This window comes from Bombina bombina, chromosome 1, assembly GCF_027579735.1.
Source record: "Bombina bombina isolate aBomBom1 chromosome 1, aBomBom1.pri, whole genome shotgun sequence".
Taxonomy (NCBI): domain Eukaryota; kingdom Metazoa; phylum Chordata; class Amphibia; order Anura; family Bombinatoridae; genus Bombina; species Bombina bombina.
Genome location: NC_069499.1, coordinates 1,103,460,947 through 1,103,483,763, shown reverse-complemented (window position 1 = coordinate 1,103,483,763; position 22,817 = coordinate 1,103,460,947). Strand labels below are relative to the sequence as shown.

The 22,817-nt window shown below is 40.2% G+C and overlaps 1 protein-coding gene across 2 annotated transcripts in view; it reads left to right on the top strand.

Annotated features, from left to right (window-relative positions):
• Window positions 1-22,817, top strand: part of ACSS2 (acyl-CoA synthetase short chain family member 2) — a 330,905-nt gene that overhangs the window by 160,362 nt on the left and 147,726 nt on the right. Inside the window, exons 7-8 of one of the 2 annotated variants that reach the window (XM_053697084.1) lie at window positions 7,489-7,603; window positions 13,542-13,580. In XM_053697084.1, the coding sequence (XP_053553059.1) occupies window positions 7,489-7,603; window positions 13,542-13,580 (154 nt within the window). The remainder of the gene's footprint in view (window positions 1-7,488; window positions 7,604-13,541; window positions 13,581-22,817) is intronic. The other variant, XM_053697133.1, reaches the window with a different exon arrangement.

Sequence of the window (22,817 nt, the reverse complement as noted above, 5' to 3'; positions counted from 1 at the left end):
CCTCCTAGGCTCCGCCCACCCCAGTCATTCTCTTTGCCGTTGCACAGGCAACATCTCCACGGAGATGGTTAAGAGTTTTTTGGTGTTTAAATGTAGTTTTTTATTCTTCTATCAAGTGTTTGTTATTTTAAAATAGTGCTGGTATGTACTATTTACTCTGAAACAGAAAAGGATGAAGATTTCTGTTTGTGAGAGGAAGATGATTTTAGCAGACAGTAACTAAAATCGATTGCTGTTTCCACATAGGACTGTTGAGATGAAGTAACTTCAGTTGGGGGAAACAGTTAGCAGACTTTTCTGCTTAAGGTATGACTAGCCATATTTCTAACAAGACCATGTAATGCTGGAAGGCTGTCATTTCCCCTCATGGGGACCGGTAAGCCATTTTCTTAGTCAAGCAAACAGAATAAAGGGCTTAATATGGGCTATAAAACTGGTAGACACTTTTATGGGCTAAATCGATTGCTTTATTTGGGAATTTTATACATGTTTATGCTGATAATTCACATTTATAAACTTGGGGAACGTTTTTTAACGGCAGGCACTATGTTAGACACCTTTCCAGTCAGGGAGGGCCTTCCCAGTTGTAGGCTGAGCCTCATTTTCGCGCCATTACTGCGCAGTTGTTTTTGAGAGCAAGACATGCAGATGCATGTGTGAGGATCTGAAAGTAGCTGGAAAAGTTTCTAGAAGGCGTCACTTGGTATCGTATTCCCCTCTGGGCTTGGTTAGGTCACAGCAAAGGCTATAGCTGGGACTGTAGAGGGGTTAAATTTGTAAACGGCTCCGGTTCCGTTATTTTAGGGGTTAAAGCTCTGAAAATTGGTGTGCAATACTCTTAATGCTTTAAGACACTGTGGTGAAATTTTGGTAATTTTTGAACAATTCCTTCATACTTTTTCACATATTCAGTAATAAAGTGTTTTCTGTTTAAAATTTAAAGAGACAGTAACGGTTTTGTTTTAAAACGTTTTTTGTGCTTTATTGACAAGTTTAAGTTTAACATGTCTGTGCCTTCGGATAAGCTATGTTCTATATGTATGAAAGCCAATGTGTCTCCCCATTTAAATTTGTGTGATAATTGTGCCATAGCGTCCAAACAAAGTAAGGACAGTACTGCCACAGATAATGAAATTGCCCAAGATGATTCCTCAGATGAGGGGAGTAAACATGATACTACATCATCTCCTACTGTGTCTACACCAGTTTTGCCCACACAGGAGGCCCCTAGTACATCTTATTACCATGCAACAATTGACGGCTGTAATGGATAACTCCATAGCAAATATTTTATCCAAAATGCCTACATATCAGAGAAAGCGCGATTGCTCTGTTTTAAACACTGAAGAGCAGGAGGGCGCTGATGATAATTGTTCTGTCATACCCTCACACCAATCTGAAGTGGCCATGAGGGAGGTTTTGTCAGATGGGGAAATTTCAGATTCAGAAAAAAATTCTCAACAAGCTGAACCTGATGTTGTGACATTTAAATTTAAATTAGAACATCTCCGCGCACTGCTTAGAGGTGTTATCTACTCTGGATGATTGTGACAACTTGGTCATTCCAGAGAAATTATGTAAGATGGACAAGTTCCTAGAGGTTCCGGTGCACCCCAACGCTTTTCCTATACCCAAACGGGTGGCGGACATAGTGAATAAGGAGTGGGAAAAGCCCGGCATACCTTTTGTTCCCCCCCCCCCCTATATTTAAGAAATTATTTCCTATGGTCGACCCCAGAAAGGACTTATGGCAGACAGTCCCTAAGGTCGAGGGGGCAGTTTCTACTCTAAACAAGCGCACTACTATTCCTATCGTGGATAGTTGTGCTTTCAAAGATCCTATGGATAAAAAATTGGAGGGTTTGCTTAAAAAGATTTTTGTACAGCAAGGTTACCTTCTACAACCCATTTCGTGCATTGTTCCTGTCACTACAGCAGCGTGGTTCTGGTTCGAGGAACTAGAAAAGTCGCTCAGTAGAGAGACTCCATATGAGGAGGTTATGGACAGAGTTCACGCACTTAAGTTGGCTAACTCTTTTATTTTAGATGCCGCTTTGCAATTAGCTAGATTAGCGGCGAAAAATTCAGGGTTTGCAATCGTGGCGCGCAGAGCGCTTTGGCTAAAGTCTTGGTCAGCGGATGTGTCATCCAAGACAAAATTGCTTAACATCCCTTTCAAAGGTAAAACTCTATTTGGACCAGAATTGAAAGAGATTATCTCAGACATCACTGGGGGAAAGGGCCACGCCCTTCCACAAGATAGGCCTTTCAAGGCCAAGAATAAGTCTAATTTTCGTTCCTTTCGCAATTTCAGGAACGGACCGGCCTCTAATTCTGCATCCTCTAAGCAAGAGGGTAATGCCTCACAGTCCAAACCAGCCTGGAAACCGATGCAAGGCTGGAACAAGGGTAAGCAGGCCAAGAAGCCTGCTGCTGCTAACAAAACAGCATGAAGGAGTAGCCCCCGATCCGGGACCGGATCTAGTAGGGGGCAGACTCTCTCTCTTTGCTCAGGCTTGGGCAAGAGATGTTCAGGATCCCTGGGCACTAGAAATAGTTTCTCAGGGTTATCTTCTGGAATTCAGGGAACTACCCCCAAGGGGAAGGTTCCACATGTCTCACTTATGCTTAAACCAAATAAAGAGACAGGCGTTCTTACATTGTGTAGAAGACCTGTTAAAGATGGGAGTGATACACCCAGTTCCAATAAAGGAACAAGGAATGGGATTTTATTCAAATCTGTTCGTAGTTCCCAAAAAAGAGGGAACTTTTAGACCAATTTTGGATTTGAAGATCCTAAACAAATTTCTCAGGGTACCATCGTTCAAGATGGAAACCATTAGAACGATTCTACCCACTATCCAGGAAGGTCAATTTATGACTACCGTGGATCTAAAGGATGCGTACCTACATATTCCTATCCACAAAGAGCATCATCAGTTCCTAAGGTTCGCCTTTCTGGACAAACATTACCAGTTTGTGGCCCTCCCATTCGGGTTAGCCACTGCTCCAAGGATTTTCACAAAGGTACTAGGGTCCCTTCTAGCGGTTCTAAGACCGAGGGGCATTGCAGTAGTACCTTACTAGGACGACATTCTAATACAAGCGTCGTCCCTGTCAAAAGCAAAGGCTCATACAGACATCGTTCTGGCCTTTCTCAGATCACATGGATGGAAGGTGAACATAGAAAAAAGTTCTCTGTCAACAAGAGTTCCCTTCTTGGGAACAATAATAGATTACTTAGAAATGAGGATTTTTCTGACAGAGGTCAGAAAGTCAAAACTTCTAAGCACTTGTCAAGTTCTTCATTCTGTTCCACGTCCTTCCATAGCGCAGTGCATGGAAGTAGTAGGGTTGATGGTTGCAGCAATGGACATAGTTCCTTTTGCACGAATTCATCTAAGACCATTACAACTGTGCATGCTCAAACAGTGGAATGGGGACTATACAGACTTGTCTCCAATGATTCAGGTAGATCAGAAGACCAGAGATTCACTCCGTTGGTGGCTGACCCTGGACCATCTATCCCAGGGAATGAGCTTCCGCAGACCAGAGTGGGTCATTGTCACGACCGACGCCAGTCTAGTGGGCTGGGGCGCGGTCTGGGAATCCCTGAAAGCTCAAGGACTATGGTCTCGGGAAGAGTCTCTTCTCCCGATAAACATTCTGGAACTAAGAGCGATCTTCAATGCTCTCAGGGCTTGGCCTCAGCTAGCAAAGGCCAGATTCATAAGATTCCAATCAGACAACATGACAACCATTGCGTATATCAATCATCAGGGGGGAACAAGGAGTTCCCTGGCGATGAAAGAAGTGACCAAAATAATTCAATGGGCGGAGGATCACTCCTGCCACCTATCTGCGATCCACATCCCAGGTGTGGAAAACTGGGAAGCGGATTATCTGAGTCGTCAGACATTCCATCCGGGGGAGTGGGAACTCCACCCGGAGATCTTTGCCCAACTAACTCAATTATGGGGCATTCCGGACATGGATCTGATGGTGTCTCGTCAGAACTTCAAGGTTCCTTGCTACGGGTCCAGATCCAGGGATCCCAAGGCAACTTTAGTAGATGCACTAGTAGCACCTTGGACCTTCAACCTAGCTTATGTATTCCCACCGTTTCCTCTCATTCCCAGGCTGGTAGCCAGGATCAAACAGGAGAGGGCCTCGGTGATCTTGATAGCTCCTGCGTGGCCACGCAGGACTTGGTATGCAGACCTGGTGAATGTCATCGGTTCCACCATGGAAGCTACCTTTGAGACAGGACCTTCTTGTTCAGGGTCCATTCGAACATCCAAATCTGGTCTCCCTCCAGCTGACGGCTTGGAGATTGAACACTTGATTCTATCAAAGCGTGGGTTTTCAGATTCTGTGATAGATACTCTGGTTCAGGCCAGAAAACCGGTAACTAGAAAGATTTACCATAAAATATGGAAAAGATATATCTGTTGGTGTGAATCCCAAAGGATTCCCATGGAATAAGATAAAAATTCCTAAGATTCTCTCCTTTCTACAAGAAGGTTTGGAGAAAGGATTATCTGCAAGTTCTCTAAAGGGACAGATCTCTGCTTTATCTGTCTTACTACACAAAAGACTGGCAGCTGTGCCAGATGTTCAAGCATTTGTTCAGGCTCTGGTTAGGATCAAGCCTGTTTACAGACCTTTGACTCCTCCCTGGAGTCTAAATCTAGTTCTTTCAGTTCTTCAAGGGGTTCCGTTTGAACCTCTACATTCCATAGATATTAAGTTACTATCTTGGAAAGTTTTGTTTTTGGTTGCTATTTCTTCTGCTAGAAGAGTTTCAGAGTTATCTGCTCTGCAGTGTTCTCCGCCCTATCTGGTGTTCCATGCAGATAAGGTGGTTTTGCGTACTAAGCCTGGTTTTCTTCCAAAGGTTGTTTCTAACAAGAATATTAGTAGGAGATAGTTGTACCTTTATGTCCGAATCCAGTTTCAAAGAAGGAACGTTTGTTACACAATTTGGACGTAGTCCGTGCTCTAAAATTCTATTTAGAGGCTACAAAAGATTTCAGACAAACATCTTCTTTGTTTGTTGTCTATTCTGGTAAAAGGAGAGGTCAAAAAGCGACTTCTACCTCTCTTTCCTTTTGGCTTAAAAGCATCATCCGATTGGCTTATGAGACTGCCGGACGGCAGCCTCCTGAAAGAATCACAGCTCACTCCACTAGGGCTGTGGCTTCCACATGGGCCTTCAAGAACGAGGCTTCTGTTGACCAGATATGTAAGGCAGCGACTTGGTCTTCACTGCACACTTTTGCCAAATTTTACAAATTTGATACTTTTGCTTCTTCGGAGGCTATTTTTGGGAGAAAGGTTTTGCAAGCCGTGGTGCCTTCCGTTTAGGTAACCTGATTTGCTCCCTCCCTTCATCCGTGTCCTAAAGCTTTGGTATTGGTTCCCACAAGTAAGGATGACGCCGTGGACCGGACACACCAATGTTGAAGAAAACAGAATTTATGCTTACCTGATAAATTACTTTCTCCAACGGTGTGTCCGGTCCACGGCCCGCCCTGGTTTTTTAATCCGGTCTGATGAATTATTTTCTCTAACTACAGTCACCACGGTACCATATGGTTTCTCCTATATTTTTCCTCCTGTCCGTCGGTCGAATGACTGGGGTGGGCGGAGCCTAGGAGGGACTATATGGCCAGCTTTGCTGGGACTCTTTGCCATTTCCTGTTGGGGAAGAGATATTCCCACAAGTAAGGATGACGCCGTGGACCGGACACACCGTTGGAGAAAGTAATTTATCAGGTAAGCATAAATTCTGTTTTTTATTTTTTTTATTTAACGTCTCTTTAATTTTCTGTGATTAGGCTCTCATTTTCATCATTGTCATGATTGGTAGATATGCTAAGCTAGTAAGTTTGTAAGGGACATTGGAATGTTGTAATACAATGCACCAGTTCGAGCAATTAATTTCCCGAACGCTGATGGCATACTGTGGGCTAAATTATAAGTGAGGCGCAAACATTTGTGCACAAGCGATATCATGTTTTCGCAGGCAATTTTAATTGCACCGATATTATAAGTTGAGTAAAATCGCGATTTCAGAGCTGTTAACTGTTTTCTGAAACTATAAAAAGTTGCATAAAACACATTAAAAATACATTACAACTTACAGTTACACTCATATAACACCATCTAATAAAAAATATTTTAAAACAAATTGCACTAAAAAGTTATAAGTGCTCAAAGATATGAAATCTTGGGTATTAGAAAAAAAATGTATCCAAAGTACTTAGACATACATACATACATACACATTGCTAAAGATGTATTTATATGTATGTATATAGATATGTTTAATTATGTATTTGCTGTACATATTTCATATTCTAAGTGTATATATATATATATATATATATATATATACATATACATATATATATAAAACCTATATATTTGTGCAAAAAACATCGGATGTAGGTAGAAATATTTAATTATGAATAAACAGAACATATTCCGTTATGTTAAAGGCTATAGTGTTTGTGCGAGACCGTAGGCTTTTTTTCCACTTTTTTTTCTCCCCATTGACTTCTATGGGGGAATGCGGAAACGCAATCTCGATTTTCGAATTTAAAATTTAAACACAATTTGGGTTCACGCTGGAGAAATAACTGTTTACTTTCAACTTGTAATACCAGCGCAACCCAAGTAGCGCAAAAATGAAAATCCTAGCGAAAACTCAAAATACTGCCCCACTTGTGATCTAGCCCTTTGTTTAATCCTCAATAAAAGTTTTAATTTCCATTCCGGAATCACAGTGCATTACCCACCTGAGCAGGGCAGGACCAGGAATAGTATATGCATGTAGGTGCATATAACTGCCTGTGCCGCTCCTATGTTTGGTTCGGGAGAGTATGATTAAGCTCTTTTTGGGGGTTTAACATAGTTTCCAAGTTAGCACATTTTTGCACTTCTGAAATTATCTGAAAATGTTATTATTGCCTTTATAATGCCTGTTTAAACCATGACCATGGCATTTATAACTACTTCATATCTACATGGGTTGACAGGATGTGATTGTACTACCTATCTAATACAACCCAGGAATAAAATGACAGCTATAAGCTTCAAAGGAACAGACCTTGGAACATACAGGTTTTGTATAACTTTATTCAATAAAAAATATAGGCGCATTATTGCAAGACAGTGCACATGTAATTTAAAATACAAATATGTTGTTTTAACTGTTCACCCACAAACAAGGTTCTGTTCAGACAAATTGTAAATTATTGCGCTCAATAGTAAAGTGAAGTTTTCTGAGGGATTTTTTTTTCTCATAAATGGTTATGAATATGTGGGACTTCTAATAATGGAATGAATGAGTTTCACATTTGCACAATACTTACATAATTGTAAGATGATGTAAAGGATAAACATTACCAGTTTATAAAATGCTTTTAACATTATATGATGTCCTATTTTTGCTTCTCTCTTTGTTTATAATCCCTCTTAAAGGAATTTTCCTATGAAAAAATGCATTGTATCAAAACACTTGGGAAGAGATGAAATTTTGAGTGACGGACTGAACAAAACGTCTCCGCCTTGCAAGAGGCAGTGTCCAGACCTACAGGTAAGATAACAATGTAATTTTATATCTCAGCTAGATGACAACCCCTCTGTCTTTACACAGCACGATTAGACAGATGCCTCACTTTCATGCAGTCAGAGAAGCAAAGAGATTTTTTTTCTATATCCAGAAACGGAAAGGAAGATAGTCCATAATATATTCCAAGAACAAAAGTAAGGGATGCCACTCTTCCTGGTAGATGCAAGTAGAAGGCATTTTGCTCTGTTTGATAGAAGAGAATATTATACCATAGAAAGCTGGAGGTCTGTGTTGTAGCCAGTTGGAAGGAAATGACTTACAATCCAACTAGCAAGAGCAGAGAGAAGAAATCTCTCTTGGCCAATGATAGGAGAATCATCTGTCTCAGCCAGAGACCAAATGTTAGAGGACTCCACCGTGGCCAGCCATCTCTGCATGATGAAATCTTCCAGTTATTGGTCTAGTCATGGGTTAGTAAACTGTTGTCGGATTGGAGTTTTTGCGATCCTTATGTTAAGAACCATTTACATTACTTTTTAAATTTATTTTGTACCAAGTTTTGCATATTTTGTAAAATATGCAAAACTTCACCTTGAGCTATGAAACAACCCTTGCTGCATTTTATATGAGTGATAAGGGGGTGGTCTAATGGTCTGTAAATTTCTATTTTTGTAATCTATATATCCACTTTCTTGGTAGCTGCTTTATCCCATTATTAAGTCGCTACTTGGACATGCAGGGTTATTCCAAGTTCTACTGTCATGTTTCCTTTTAATGCCAAGTCCTACTGGCATAAACTGCCTGTTTTGTACCCTATAACTATAATTCATGTTATGTAGCCTTTGGTGGTTTGGTGTAAGAGGCAATCTAAGGGTTAGTCACTTGTGTATTTGTGATACTTAAAATCAAGGGTTTGTGTGTTACATGTAACAAAGGGATAAAATCCCCATTTCTTGCAGGATTATAAATCTATATATAAAACATAATAATAATAATAATAATAATAAATATATTATTGTCTCCGCAATAGTATTTAGAAGAACTACCTCATATTTGAATAAATAATCACAGAATAAGAGGGATTAGGGAATTATTTGTCTAGATCTACTAAAGATTCAACTGCGGAGAGCAGAGAGGAGTCTATTTTCAGATATAAAAGGAACAATCTACACAAACATTTTTATTGTTTAAAAAGATAAATAATCCCTTTATTACCCATTCCCCAGTTTTGCATAACCAACACAGTTATATTAATATATGTTTTACCTGTGTGATTACCTTGTATCTAAGCCACTGCTCCCTTATCTCAGTGCTTTTGACAGACATGCAGTTTAACCAATCGGTGCAGACTCATAAATAACTCCCCGGGAGTGAGCACAATTTATCCATATGACACACATGAACTAGTATTGTCTAACTGTGAAAAACTTTCAAAATGCTCTGAGCTAAGAGGCGGTTTTCAACGGTTTAGAAATCAGTTTGAGCCTACCTAGGTTTAGCTTTTCAAAAATACCACCAAGGGAACAAAGCAAATTTAATAAGTCAATTAGAAAGTTGTTTAAAATTGCATGCCCTATCTGAATCATTAAAGTTTAATTCTGACTAGACTGTCCCTTTAACCAGCCTAAGGCATAGGTTAGCGGTGATGTCTTTCACTTCCTCATTCTGCACAACTACCTAGATATTGTTACAATGGATCGAGAAAAAAGGTCAGGAATGAGCCAGCTGCAGAGCCTTGAAACCACTGGGTGATGCAGAAACAAACAACTGGACACCAATATTATGCCACCTGGGCAGAAGGGAGCAACCTTGTTCTGAACAAATAATATGTAGATGTGTGCAAGCTGGTTAAATTTAAATTGCTAAGTTAGATGAAAATATCAGCAGATATCTTCTAATAACATCAACAGTGTGTGTATATATATATATATATATATATATATATATATATAAATATATTGCAGTTACTTCCAATGAACTGGGGAATAAAAGAAAGCTCCAAATAGTGTGGTAACGTTTAATACACAACTTTAATTACATAAACATAAGGTACTCACAAGCGTACAAACAAATATTGCACATAAAGGTCCCTCATTAACATGGTCCTCGTGAAACAGGCTTCTCAAGTCCGGTGCAGATGATCTTCCCGGTCGGCGTATGATGTCACCACCCAACACAAATCTGCTTCCGGATGAAGAGCTCAGGTCTCAAGGGCTCAACCGCACTGCCCCTTATACATATTATACATATATATACAGTATCCTACAAAAGTGAGTACACCCCTCACATTTTTATAAATATTTAATTATATCTTTTCATGTGACAACACTGAAAAAATTACACTTTAGTACAATTTAAAGTAATTAGTGTACAGCCTGCATAACAGTGTAAATTTGCTGTCCCCTCAAAATAACTCAACACACAGCCATTAATGTCTAAACCTTTCGCAACAAAAGTGAGTACACCCCTAAGTGGAAATGTCCAAATTAGGCCCTATTAGCCATTTTCCCTCCCTGATGTCATGTGACTCGTTAGTGTTACAAGGTCTCAGGTGTAAATGGGAAATAGGTGTGTTAAATTTGGGGTTATCGCTCTCACACTCTCTCATACTGGTCACTGGAAGTTCAACATGGCACCTCTTGGCAAAGAACTCTCTAAGGAAATGAAAAAAAGAATTGGCCTAGGCTATAAGAAGATTGCCAAGACCCTGAAACCGAGCTGCAGCACGGTGGACAAGACCAAACGACGGTTTCACAGCACAGGTTCCACTCACAACAGGCCTCGCCATGGTCGACCAAAGAAGTTTAGTGCAAATGCTCAGCGTCATATCCAGAGGTTGTCTTTGGGAAATAGACGTATGAGTGCTGCCAGCATTGCTGCAGAGGTTGAAGGGGTGGGGTCAGCATGTCAGTACGCCGCACACTGCATCAAATTGGTCTGCATGGCTGTCGTCCCAGAAGGAAGCCTCTTCTAAAGATGATGCACAAGAAAGCCCGCAAACAGTTTGCTGAAGACAAGCAGACTAAGGACATGGATTACTGGAACCATGTCCTGTGGTCCAATGAGACCAAGATTATTTGGTTCAAATGGTGTCAAGCATGTGTGGCTGCAACTAGGTGAGGAGTACAAAGACAAGTGTGTCTTGCCTACAGTCAAGCATGGTAGTGGGAGTGTCATGGTCTGGGCCTGCATGAGTGCTGCCGCCACTGGGGAGCTACAGTTCATTGAGGGAACCATGAATGCCAACATGTACGGTGATATACTGAAGCAGAGCAGGATCCCCTCCCTTCAGAGACTGGGCCGCAGGGCAGTATTCAAACATAACGACCTCAAACACACCTCCAAGACGACCACTACCTTCCTAAAGAAGCTGAGGGTAAAGGTGATGGACTGGCCAAGCATATCTCCAGACCTAAACCCTATTGAGTATCTGTGGGGCATCCTCAAATGGAAGGTGGGTGAGCGCAAGTTCTCTAACACCCACACAAAATATTGACACTTTGGGCCAATTTGGACATTTCCACTTGGGGTGTACTCACTTTTGTTGCCAACGGTTTAGACTTTAATGGGTGTGTGTTGAGTTATTTTAAAGGGGACAGCAAATTTACACTGTTATACAGGCTGTACATATATATATATATATATATATATATATATATATATATATATATATATATATATATATATTGTTTAACTCTTAGCTCTTAGTTTGGTAACACTGCAAAATATTGCTTAGCTTTTGATCTTTTCTGATTCCTTAAAGGGACACTCAGGTCAAATAAAATTTTCATAATTCAGATACAGCATGTAATTTTAAACAACTTTGCAATTTACTTCCATTAAAAAATGTGCACAGTCTTTTATATTTACACTTTTTGAGTCACCAGTTCCTTCTGAGCATGTGCAAGAATTCAGACTATACGTATATGCATTTGTGATTGGCTGATTGCTATCACATGGTACAGGGGGAGTGGAAATATACATAACTTTGAAATTTGTTAGAAACAAATCTATTACTCTGAAATTCAGAGTAAATGCTGTTGTATTGTATTGTTATCTTGCATTTGTTGATTATGCAAATTTACTGTGTTTACTGGTCCTTTAAAGGGACAGTATACACCAAAATTTTTCTTATTTAAAAAGATAGATAATCCCTTTATTACCCATTCCCTGTTTTTGTATAACCAACACAGTTATATTAATATACTTTTTACCTCTGTGATTACCTTGTATCTTAAGCCTCTGCAGACAGCCTCCTTATCTAAGTGCTTTTGACAGACATGCAGTGTAGTCAATCATTGAAGACTCCTAAATAACTTCATGGGAGTGAGCACAATGTTATCTATATGACACACATGAACTAACACTGTCTAACTGTGAAAACTTTTAAAATGCTCTGAGATGAGAGGCGGTTTTCAACGGTTTAGAAATCAGTTTGAGCCTAGCTAGGTTTAGCTTTTCAAAAATACCACCAAGGGAACAAAGCAAATTTGATGATAAAAGTAAATTGGAAAGATGTTTAAAATTGCATGCTCTATCTGAATCATGAAAGTTTAGTTTTGACTTTACTGTCCCTTTAAGTTTGGTCTAGATGCAGTCAAAGATTTTACTTTTTAACCAGGTTTGAAATGTTGTATTCTTTTCCTGAGTGTACGTTGGAGGTCTTTTTAGAAGGTGTTCTTAAGGGTCAGGTTACTAGTTCTATTTTTAGACAAACCGCAATTGTTTAATGTTTTCACTGCTTACATGAGTTATTCCGCTAGTCGATAAATGATTTGCTCCTTCGTATAACTGATAGATCAATTTCTTCACACTTGTAATAAAAACATTTCAAGGACCCCCTGCCTTGAACAAGGGAGGTGTTTTATCCATTCCAGAGGTAGTAGACCATACACTCTCCAGTGCTGTAATATGGTTTTACTTAAAGTATAAATAAATCTAATTAGTAAGTATAAATAGAGCTTGCACTACAAAATATGCCTGTTATAGATATAAAACAAAACTGCTATAATGTGTTAGAGAAATGTATTATTGCACTGCTACTTGCATACAACAGTGTTTAATCCCTTCAAATGGGTTAAAGGGACAGTCAACCCCAGAATATTTATTGTTTTAAAACAATTCCCTAGTTTTGCATAACCAACACAGTTATATTAATATACTTTTTACCTCTGTGATTATCTTGTATATAAGTCTCTGCAAACTGCCCCTTATTTCAGTTCTTTTGACAGACTTGCATTTTAGCTATTCAGTGCTGGCTCCTAGGAATTCCACGTGCATGAGTACAGTGTTATCTATATGAAATACACAAACTAACACCCTCTAGTGGTGAAAAACTGTCAAAATGCTCTGAGATGAGAGGCGGCCTTCAAGGGTTTAGAGATTAGCTTTCAACTAAGAATACCAAGAGAACAAAGCAAAATTGATGATAGATGTAAATTTGAATTTGTTTTTAAAATTACATGCCCTATCTGAATAAGGAAAGTTTGTTTTGTACTAGACTGTCTCTTTAAACACATAGTTAAAATAAGCAGCATTGCATTACTGGGACCTAGCAGGTGAGCTATCTGGTGAGCCAATGACAGGAGGCACATCCTTTTACCAGCTTGCTTTCAGTAGTGCATTGCTCCGGATCCTACCTAGGTATGCTTTTTGACAAAAGATAACCAGAACAAAGTAAATTTAGTAATAGAAGTATTTTGAAAAGTCTCTTAAAATTGCACGCTCTACTACAGCATGAAATTTTAATATTGACTTTTGTGTCCCTTTAAGTGAAAGCATTACCATAAATTTAATTAGTGTGTTTTAATTGTAAACCGATAATGAATGTGTTCCTTAAGATTTCAGACATTTGCAACAAAGATCTGGAAGCTATTTTTTTTTTGGTTGACAGTTGTCTGTCATTGGATGTTTATCAGTAGATTCTAATGCAACTGAATCCATCTGTCTGGGTTTTTAACAGGGCAAAACGCAAGAAAAAACAAAACGATCCCATCCCCAGGTATTTCTTCTTCGTCAAAACTCTTCTCTGAGACACTTTGTGTGTTTTTATTTATTGGCCCTGTAACTAACAGCACAGCAATTGTCTGTCTGCGTCTTCAAACGTCTCACTAACTTTGTGTCACAGAATCAGGACAGCTATATGTGTAATGGGTTAAACAAGCAGGATGAATGAATTCCCACACGGGGAACAGTGCACATAATAAGCTTCTGTGTGTCTTCCTATGTATCTGTATATCTGTCTATTATGTCTACAAAAGCTGCATGATGCCATGGAAATATATAGGTGCTCTAAAAATAAATAACGGTGTGAAGTATTCTGAACTCTCCTTACTGAAAGCTCATTACTGAGCTGCAAGATGACAGGTAAGGTGCATATAGTCTGCTTGCTCTCTTAATTCTTAGAATGTGCTTACAGTTGCGCACTCTTGAAAGCAGTGCACCGAAAGCAACATAAAACCCCCAATTTTTTTATTTCATGATTCATATCGCACGTAATTTTTAACAACTTTCCAATTTACTTCTATTATCAAGTTTGCTTTATTCACTTGGTATCCTTTGTTGAAGGAGCAGCAATGTTCTACTAGGAGCTAGCCGAACACATCTGCTGAACCAATGGTGAGGCATATATGTACAGCCACAAGTCAGCAGCTTGCTCCCAGTAGTGCATTGCTGCTACTGAGCCTATCCTAGGTATTCTTTTCAACAAAGGATACAACGAGAGCAAAGCAAATTTGATAATAGAAGCAAATTGGAAAGCTTTTTAAAATGACATGCTCTGACTCATGAAACAAAAAGGCTGGGTTTCATGTACCTTTTAAGAGCATTTATTAACATATGTTGTAGCTTTAAGATGTACTAGAATATAAGACAACACCAGAGTATAAATCTAAAGTGAAAATTGAGTAATTATGGCCGTATTTTATGTCTCGTATAAGCTAAGGTGTCAAAAAATGTCATGTTTTCTATACTAAGAATTAATTTGAAAATTGTGAACGTTTACATGACAATTAAAGTACGCAGAACAATTGCCTAAATAGAGAATTAAAAAGCAAGGCTTTAGAGTTAAAGTGAATGTAAATTTTGATGCTAAAATAAAGTGCCCGGTTTTTAAAAAATCGATTAAAAACAGGGGCACTTTAATTCATCAAAATTTACATTTCACTCGTTGTGAAAAATTACTTACCTTTTAAGCCGCTCCAGCTTCCCCCAGTCGTTGCAAGCCATTTCTGACGTCAGAAATGATGGATCGGTCATCCTCCAATCACGGCTTTTTCCCCCGGGGGAATCAGTGTTTGATTCAACACCGTGATTGGAGGAAGACGGATTCCTAATTTTAGACCCAGGAAGAGGCTTTGCAATGGGCGGAGGAAGCTGGAGCGGCTGTCAAGTTTAAAAGGTAAGTATTTTTTCACAACACAAATGAAATGTAAATTTTGATGAATTAAAGTTTAAGGGGACATTAAACTGCTAGGCACAACTACCCTAGAATGCTTACAACCCACTATGTTATTGCATTTCATCCTTGCAGCTCTTTACAAATCTGTTCTCCAATAGCTTAAAGGTGCCAGATACTGAAGCTCCGGCTTTCTGTACTGGGGGCCACCATCTTGGAGCTTAGGTATTCTCACAGTGACATAAGCTGTACACACTCACAGATCAGGAATATTGTCTATTTTTTTTCCTATGGCATGGAGAGTCCAAATTACTAGAGGGATATTCAACTCCTGGCCAGCAGGAGGAGGCAAAGAACACCCCAGCAGAGCTGTTAAGTGTCACTTCCCTTACCCATAATTCCTAGTCATTCTTTGCCTCTCTGAAGGGAGGATGGCGAAGATGAGTGTCTGAGAAGATTTAATCCTTTAATAGGTACTTTTCCCTGCAAGCAAGGATTGGGGCTACGCTGTGTCCATGTCAATCTCTTTAGTAAGAGTAATGGTGGCTTTTAGCAGCAGAAGAAGGCGAGGTGGTCCTTGCTGTATTTCTAAAAAAAAAATTCTACCCCTTTATAGAAACCAGAGTTGCTTACTCTGGTTTTCTCTATCTACAGGTCCCTAACAGATGTGGTGGATCAGTCATACCTAAGAAGCTGTATTTGCCTTGCAGTTAAATCCACAGGTAAGTGCTTTTGCCTTCTAGGTATTGAGGGTAGCACTTCAGGTTAATCCTCTGTGGACTTTATTTGGACAAGCTGGTTTTTTTTATCTTGGGCTTATTTCCTTGGGAGTACTATGTTGCTAAGGGACTCATCATCAAAATAAATTCTTTGAGGAGTCTATAAATTTTAGAGGCTGGCTATGAGACAGTTTTATATCTTTGGCTATGGGGCTATTTAGGGGTTAATCAGGCTTTGTTTTACCCCTATTTGCATGTGTATTTAGAAAGTGTGTGTTTAGAGCGGTGGTGTTATTTTCTGTTTATTAAGCCGCGTTTTTTTCTATCGCTCATTTTTGAGCTGTGGCGCCCTTCAGTTGCTTAGGCTTCCTGTTAGTTAGTCACTGAGCGGAGCGCATCACAGAGTATCAGTTCACTCTCATTGACTCTAGTTCTCTACAAGCTGCACGAGACTGTTTTTCTCTCCTGAGTCTAAGATATCGTTTCCTGCTAGTGGGATTTCTTCACTGTTTTTTTTGAAGTGGTATGTCCTCAGCAGGGGCTGAGGTTTAGAGGTGTCAGTTAGTTGTTTTGCCAATAGTTTAAATATTGCTTTAATTTTTGTTTTATTATTTAAAGGTACAGTTATTTATTTTTTTGTTTTTCAAAAGTTTATTAATATTTTTTTTTTAATTTCCATTAGGAACATATATATAAATATGGATTCTGATACTAACATGAGTATCAATGTTGATAAGTGTTTATATTGTTTGGAGGTACCTGTTGTCCCTCCCGTGCAATTTTGTTCCACATGCTTAAGTAGGACTTTGTCATTTAGAGACAAGGATTCCCCCTCTGAGCCATATGTCTCTCAGGATAATGTTGTCCATGCCATGCCTCAGCTTTCCCCTCAAATGTTCCAAGCCTTAGCAGTCTCACATGCTGTACCCTGCGGTTCCTCTCATCCTCCTGGGGGTGTTTATTTACCAGGAGATTTTGCTGCGCAAATAACTTCTGCGGTTTCTGCAGCTTTATCAGCTTTCCCTGTTTTTTGGTAAGCGTAAGAGAAAATCCCAAAATATTTAGATTAATAAGGGTTCTGACTCCACAAAGGCTGCGTTAGTCTCTCTCATTTATCTGACGAAGAGGTTACATCAGTAGCTTCTGAGGGAGAGAGCTCTGACTCTGTAGTGGAAAAATCTACAGATTCAGAGGAACTTAATTTCAGATTTTCAGGTTACTTTTAAAGGAGGTGCTTGCTACTTTGAATGACTCCGATTCTGCTGTCGCTGAGAATCTAAAAAAGTCTATAAAGCTTTACATACCACTATAGAGGAGATCCAGGATAGGATCAAGGGGATTAAGTTGGCCAATACTTTTATCTGTGATGCCAACATGCAAGTGGTTAGACTGGGAGCCAAGATTTTTAGCTTCTCTGTGCTAGTTAGCAGAGCTCTGTGGCTAAAATCTTGGTCTGCAGATGTAACTTCCAAGTCCAAACTTCTGTCTTTACCTTATAAGGGTAAAACTTTTTATTTGGTCCTGGTCTGGCTGAGATAATTTCCAAAATTATGGGTGAAAAGTGTTCTTTCCTACCTCAGGATAAAAAGAACAGACCTAAGAGTCGCCAGAATTCTAATTTTCGTTTTTTTTCGTAACTTTTGGATCTAGCCGTAGTCCACGTTAATCTCTTCAGTAGAGTAGTGGTGTCTTTAAAGCAGTTAGAAAGTTGTGAGGTAGTCCTTGCTTAGTTTCTAACATATTTGCTGCCCATGGTATAGAAAGCCAGAGTAGGTTTACTCTGTTCTTTCTTTTTCTACAGGTCTCTGTGAAGAGTATGTCCTGCCTGACAGCTAGATTGCAGGTAAGTGACTTTTTTTGTCTTCTGGGTATTGGAGACTGTGCACTTAATAAGGTTGAGCTGCAACATTATCTGAGACATGTTATATCCTTTATAAGGATATTTATAGGCAGAGAGCAGGCACTTTTATTGTGACTAAGAGACTAGGAGTTATTACTTTTTATTTGGCCTTTAAAGTATACTCCCTTTTACTTTATTGTGGGCTGTTTGTATTTTATCTAAGCAAGCTTCTTTTTATGGCACACTTCATGTATTTAATGTGTGTTTAATGATACTGATGCATTGTATGAGGTGCTGCACAGCTTGTTTTTTATGGCTAAACGATAGGATTAATGGTCTAATCCGACATTAAAGATGGCGACGCTGACTATATTTGCTGAGGTCAGAAACGCGCACTTGTATTTTGTCTGCGCAGTTTCTCGTTGGCAAGTCATGTGACCTGCTTTCCGCTTAGATTCTCTAGCTGAGCGGCGTCTTATCTGATGCCGACTTTTTCTGGATGCTCTCGTTAGGCTGGAGAGCTCTTGCTGTTTTATCTTGGCCAATTTTTCAGTCGAAGGTCAGGTTAAGACTCAGCCAGGCTGAGGTGTAGAGGTACTAATTTGTTGGTTTAGAGGCTCTCTGACCGGAATTCTATTTTTAAAGTGACAGTGCCTTATAAATTATAAAGTAATTATTAAAATCTAAAAATTGTATTTCTCTTTTTATTTTTAATTATGGTCATGGCATACTCTGTGTTTTTTATTAAATGCTTGCTGCGCTTTGAGGCAAAAATTGCTTCAACTATGCAATTCTGTGCTGCTTGCTTAGCTAGAACTCTCGTATGTAGAGATAGATTGTTGCCCTCTGAGCACAATGTCTTTTAGGATGATGCTGTTCAGGCAATGCCACAGCTTTCTCCTCAAATGTCCCAAGCCTCAATGGCGTCACATGCAGTGCCCTGCAGTTCCTCTCAGCCTCCTGGAGGCGTTTATTTGCCTATAGATTTTGCCGCACAGATATCTTCTGTGGTATCTGCGGCATTATCCGTTTTCCTGCATTAGGGAAATGCAAGAGGAAAACTAAACATTTTTCAGATTATAAGGTGTCCGTTCCATCTGCTGCTTTGCAGGCTGCCCTCCCTCATAACTCTGTCAAGGAGGTTAACTCGGTAGCTTCTGAGGGTGAAATATCAGATTCTGACAGTGTAAATCCTTGGTCTGAAGTTTTAAGCTTGAACACCTTTTCTGTATTGTTAATGAAGGTATTGGCTAATTGTACGACTCCGACTCTTCTGTCGCAGTCAACCCTAAAAAATCTAGTAAACTTGACAAATACTATGATATTCCTTCCTCTGTGGAAGTATTTACTCTTCCAGTCCGTGTGACGGAGATTATTTCACAGGTATGGGAGTAGCCAGGGATACCTTTCTCCCCGTCTCCAGTCTTTAAAAAGATTCCCTAAAGTAGAAGGGGCTTTTTCTACTTTGGTTATGAGCTCTATGATCCCTATCAAGGATAGCTGATCCTTTAAGGACAAGAAGCTGGAAGCTTATTTGCAACAGATGTTTGTTCATCTGTGTCTTCAATGGCAACCTGCAGTTCGTATTACCGCAGTAGCAAGTGCTACATCTTATTAGTGTGATGCATTGTCCGAATAGATCCAAGATAGGATTAAGGCTCTCAGAATAGTCATTTCCTTTATTTCTGATGCTAACATGCAGGTTATTAGACTGGGAGCCAAGATGTCTGGCTTCACTGTCCTAGCCCGAAGGGCATTGTGGCTAAAATTTTAGTCAGCTGAAGTTACCTCTAAGTCCAAGCTTCCGACGCTTCCTTACAAGGGTAAAACCTTGTTTGGACCTGGTCTGGCAGAATAACTTCTGATATTACGGGTGGAAAAGGGTATTTTCTACCACAAGATAAGAAGAACAGACCTAAAGGACGTCAAAGTAATTTTCGTTCCTTTTGTAACTTCAAAGTTCAAAAGTCTTCCTCTCCCTCTTCCAAGCAGAAGCAGTCCAAGTCCTCTTGGAAGCCCAATCAGTCTTGGAACAAGGGGAAGCAATCAAAGAAACTCTCAGCTGAGTCTGTCAGCATGAAGGGTCGGCCCGGTCTGGGATCGGATCAAGTGGGGGGCAGACTTCCCCTGTTTTGTCAAGCATGGATACGAGGTGTCCCAGATCCTTGGGCTGTGAACATATTATTTCAGGGTTACAAAATAAAATTCAAAACCTTTCCTCCCAGGGGCAGATTCCATCTCTGAAGATTATCTGTAGACCAGGTAAGAAGAGAGGCATTCTTGAACTGCGTTCAGGACCTTTCTTCCCTGGGAGTGATTGTTCCAGTTCCAGTAAGGGAACAGGGTCTAGGATTCTAATCAAATATGTTCATGGTTCCCAAAAAAGCGGGAACTTTTTGACCCGTTTTAGACCTAAAGTGTTTCTCAGGGTACCATCCTTCAAAATGGAAACCATTCTTCCTTTGGTCCAAGAGGGTCAGTTCATGTCGACCATAGACCTGAAGGATGCGCATCTTCATGTTGCCATCCACAGGGATCATTACCAGTTTCTGAGATTCGCTTTTCTAGACAAGCACTATCAATTTGTGCTCTTCCGTTTGGCCTTGCCACAGCTCCCAAAATGTTCACAAAGGTGTTCTGGGGGCTCTCTTGGCAGTGATCAGGTCTCGGGGAATTGCAGTGGTGCCCTACCTAGACGACTTATTGGTTCAGGCGCCATCTTTTCAACAAGCAAACTCTCTTACAGAGATCTTGTTGTCTTTTCTACGTTCCCACAGATGGAAAGTGAATTTGGAGAAGAGTTCCCTTGTACTAGCTACAAGGGTAGTTTTTTTAGAGACCATAATAGATTCCCTATCTATGAATAATTTTCTGTCAGAGGTCAGAAAATCCAAAATTCTTTCCTCTTGCCTCTCTTTACAGTCTTCTGTTTGGCCATCAGTGGCTCAATGTATGGAGGTAATTGGTTTGATGTTCGCTTCCATGGACATCATTCCCTTTGCTTGATTCCATTTGAGAGCTCTGCAGTTATGCATGCTCAAACAATGGAATAGAGACCATTCGGATCTGTTTTGAGGATAGATCTAGTCCACACGACAAGAGACTCTCTACTGTGATGTCTTTCTCAGGAGCATCTGTCTCAGGGCACATGCTTCCGGAGACCTTCCTGGGTGATTGTGACCACGGACCCCAGCCTGATTGGCTGGGGGGCAGTCTGGGACTCGTTAAAGGCCAGGGACTATGGACTTGGGAGTAGTCTGTTCTCCCTGTAAACATTTTGGAGTTGAGAACAATTTACAATGCTCTGATAGCTTGGCCTCAGTTGTCCTTAGCCCAGGTTTATCTGGTTACAGTTGGACAACATCACCTCAGTGGTTTACTTCAACCACCATTGAGGAACTCAGAGTTCCTTAGCCATCAAGAAGGTGGCACGGATTATTCAGTGGGCGGAAGCTCACAATTGTTGTCTATCTGCCATCCACTTTTCAGTAATGGACAACTGGAGAGCGGATTTCCTGAGCAGACTGACTTTTTCGTCCTGGATTAACCCTGAAATGGGGGTTGCCGGAGTTGGATCTGATGGCGTCTTAGCAGAACGCCAAACTTCCAAGGAACGGTTCAAGGCCAAGAGATCCGCAGGCCGCCTTGATAGATACTTTGACGTTTTTTTGGGATTTCAGTCTAGCATACCTATTTCCTCCATTTGCGCTCCTCCCACAAGTCATTGCTCGTATCAAACAGGAGAGAGTGTTGGTAATTCTAATAGCTCCTGCATGGCCTCGCAGGTTCCGGTATGTAGACCTAGTGAAGATTTCATCTCTTCCATCTTGGAGGTTGCCTCTGAGGAAGGACCTTCTAATACAGGGTCCTTTTCTCCATCGAAAATCTTGTTTCTCTGAAGCTGGCTGCTTGGAAATTAAAAGCTTAGTTGTTTCTAGGCGTGGATTTTCTGAGTCGGTCATTGAGACCATGATCCAGGCTTGTAAGCCTGTTACTCGTAAAATTTACCATAAGGTATGGCGTTAATACCTTTATTGGTGTGAATCTAAGGGCTACTCTTGGATTAGGGTTAGGATTCCTAGAATTTCGTCTTTTCTCCAGGAAGGTCTGGAGTAAGGATTGTCAGTCAGTTCTCTGAAAGGTCAGATTTCTGCTTTATCTATTTTGTTACTCTAGTGACTGGCGTGCGTGCCAGATTTTCAATCTTTTTGTCAGGCCCTGGTCAGTATCAGGCCTGTGTTTAAACCTGTTGCTTCTCCTTGGAACCTTAACCTTGTTCTTAAAGTTTTGCAGCAGGCTCTGTTTGAGCCTTTGCATTCCATATGTATTAAGTTGTTCTCTTGGAAGGTTTTGTTTCTTATTGCTAATTATTCTGCTCAGAGAGTCTCGGAGCTCTCGGCTTTGCAGTGTGATGCACCTTATCTTATCTTTCATGTGGATAAGGCTGTCCTGCATGTTAAGTTGGGATTTCTCCCTAATGTGGTTTTGAATAGAAATATTAATTAGGAAATTGTTGTTCCTTCTGTCTGTCCCAATCCTTCTTCTCATAACGAACGTCTATTGCACAACTTGGATGTTGTGCGCACTCTAAAATACTACCTGCAGGCATCTAAGGATTTTCGCCAATCTTCTGCCCTGTTTGTTTATTTCTCAGGAAAGTGTAGGGGTCAGAAAGCTACTGTTACTTCTCTTTCTCTCTGGTTGAGAAGTATTATTTGCTTTGTTTATGAGACTGCTGGTCAGTAGCCTCCTGAGAGAATTACAGCTCTTTCCACTAGGGCTGTCCCCTCTTCTTGGGCTTTCAAAATTGAAGCTTCTGTGGAACAGATTTGCAAGGCTGCAACTTGGTCCTCTCTGCATACTTTTTCCAAATTTGATCCTTTGCCTCGGCTGAGGCCTCTTTTGGGAGAAAGGTTCATCAAAGCGGGGGTGCCTTCTGTTTAGGTCTACCTGTCCTGTTCTCCCTCCCTAGTCATCTGTGTCCTCTAGCTTGGGTATTGGTTCCCACTAGTAATTGATGAGGTCATGGACTCTCCATATCTTAGGAAAGAAAACAAAATTTATGCTTACCTGATAAATTTATTTATTTCCGGATATGTAGAGTCCGCGACCCCACCCTTAATTTAAGACAGTTATTTTTGACTAAACCTCAGGCACCTCTACACCTTTTGTGTTATTCCTTTTTTCCATTTCCCTTCAGTTGAATGACTGGGGATTATGGGTAGGGGAATGACACTTAACAGCTTTGCTGGGGTGCTCTTTGCTTGATATTTCCACTAGTTA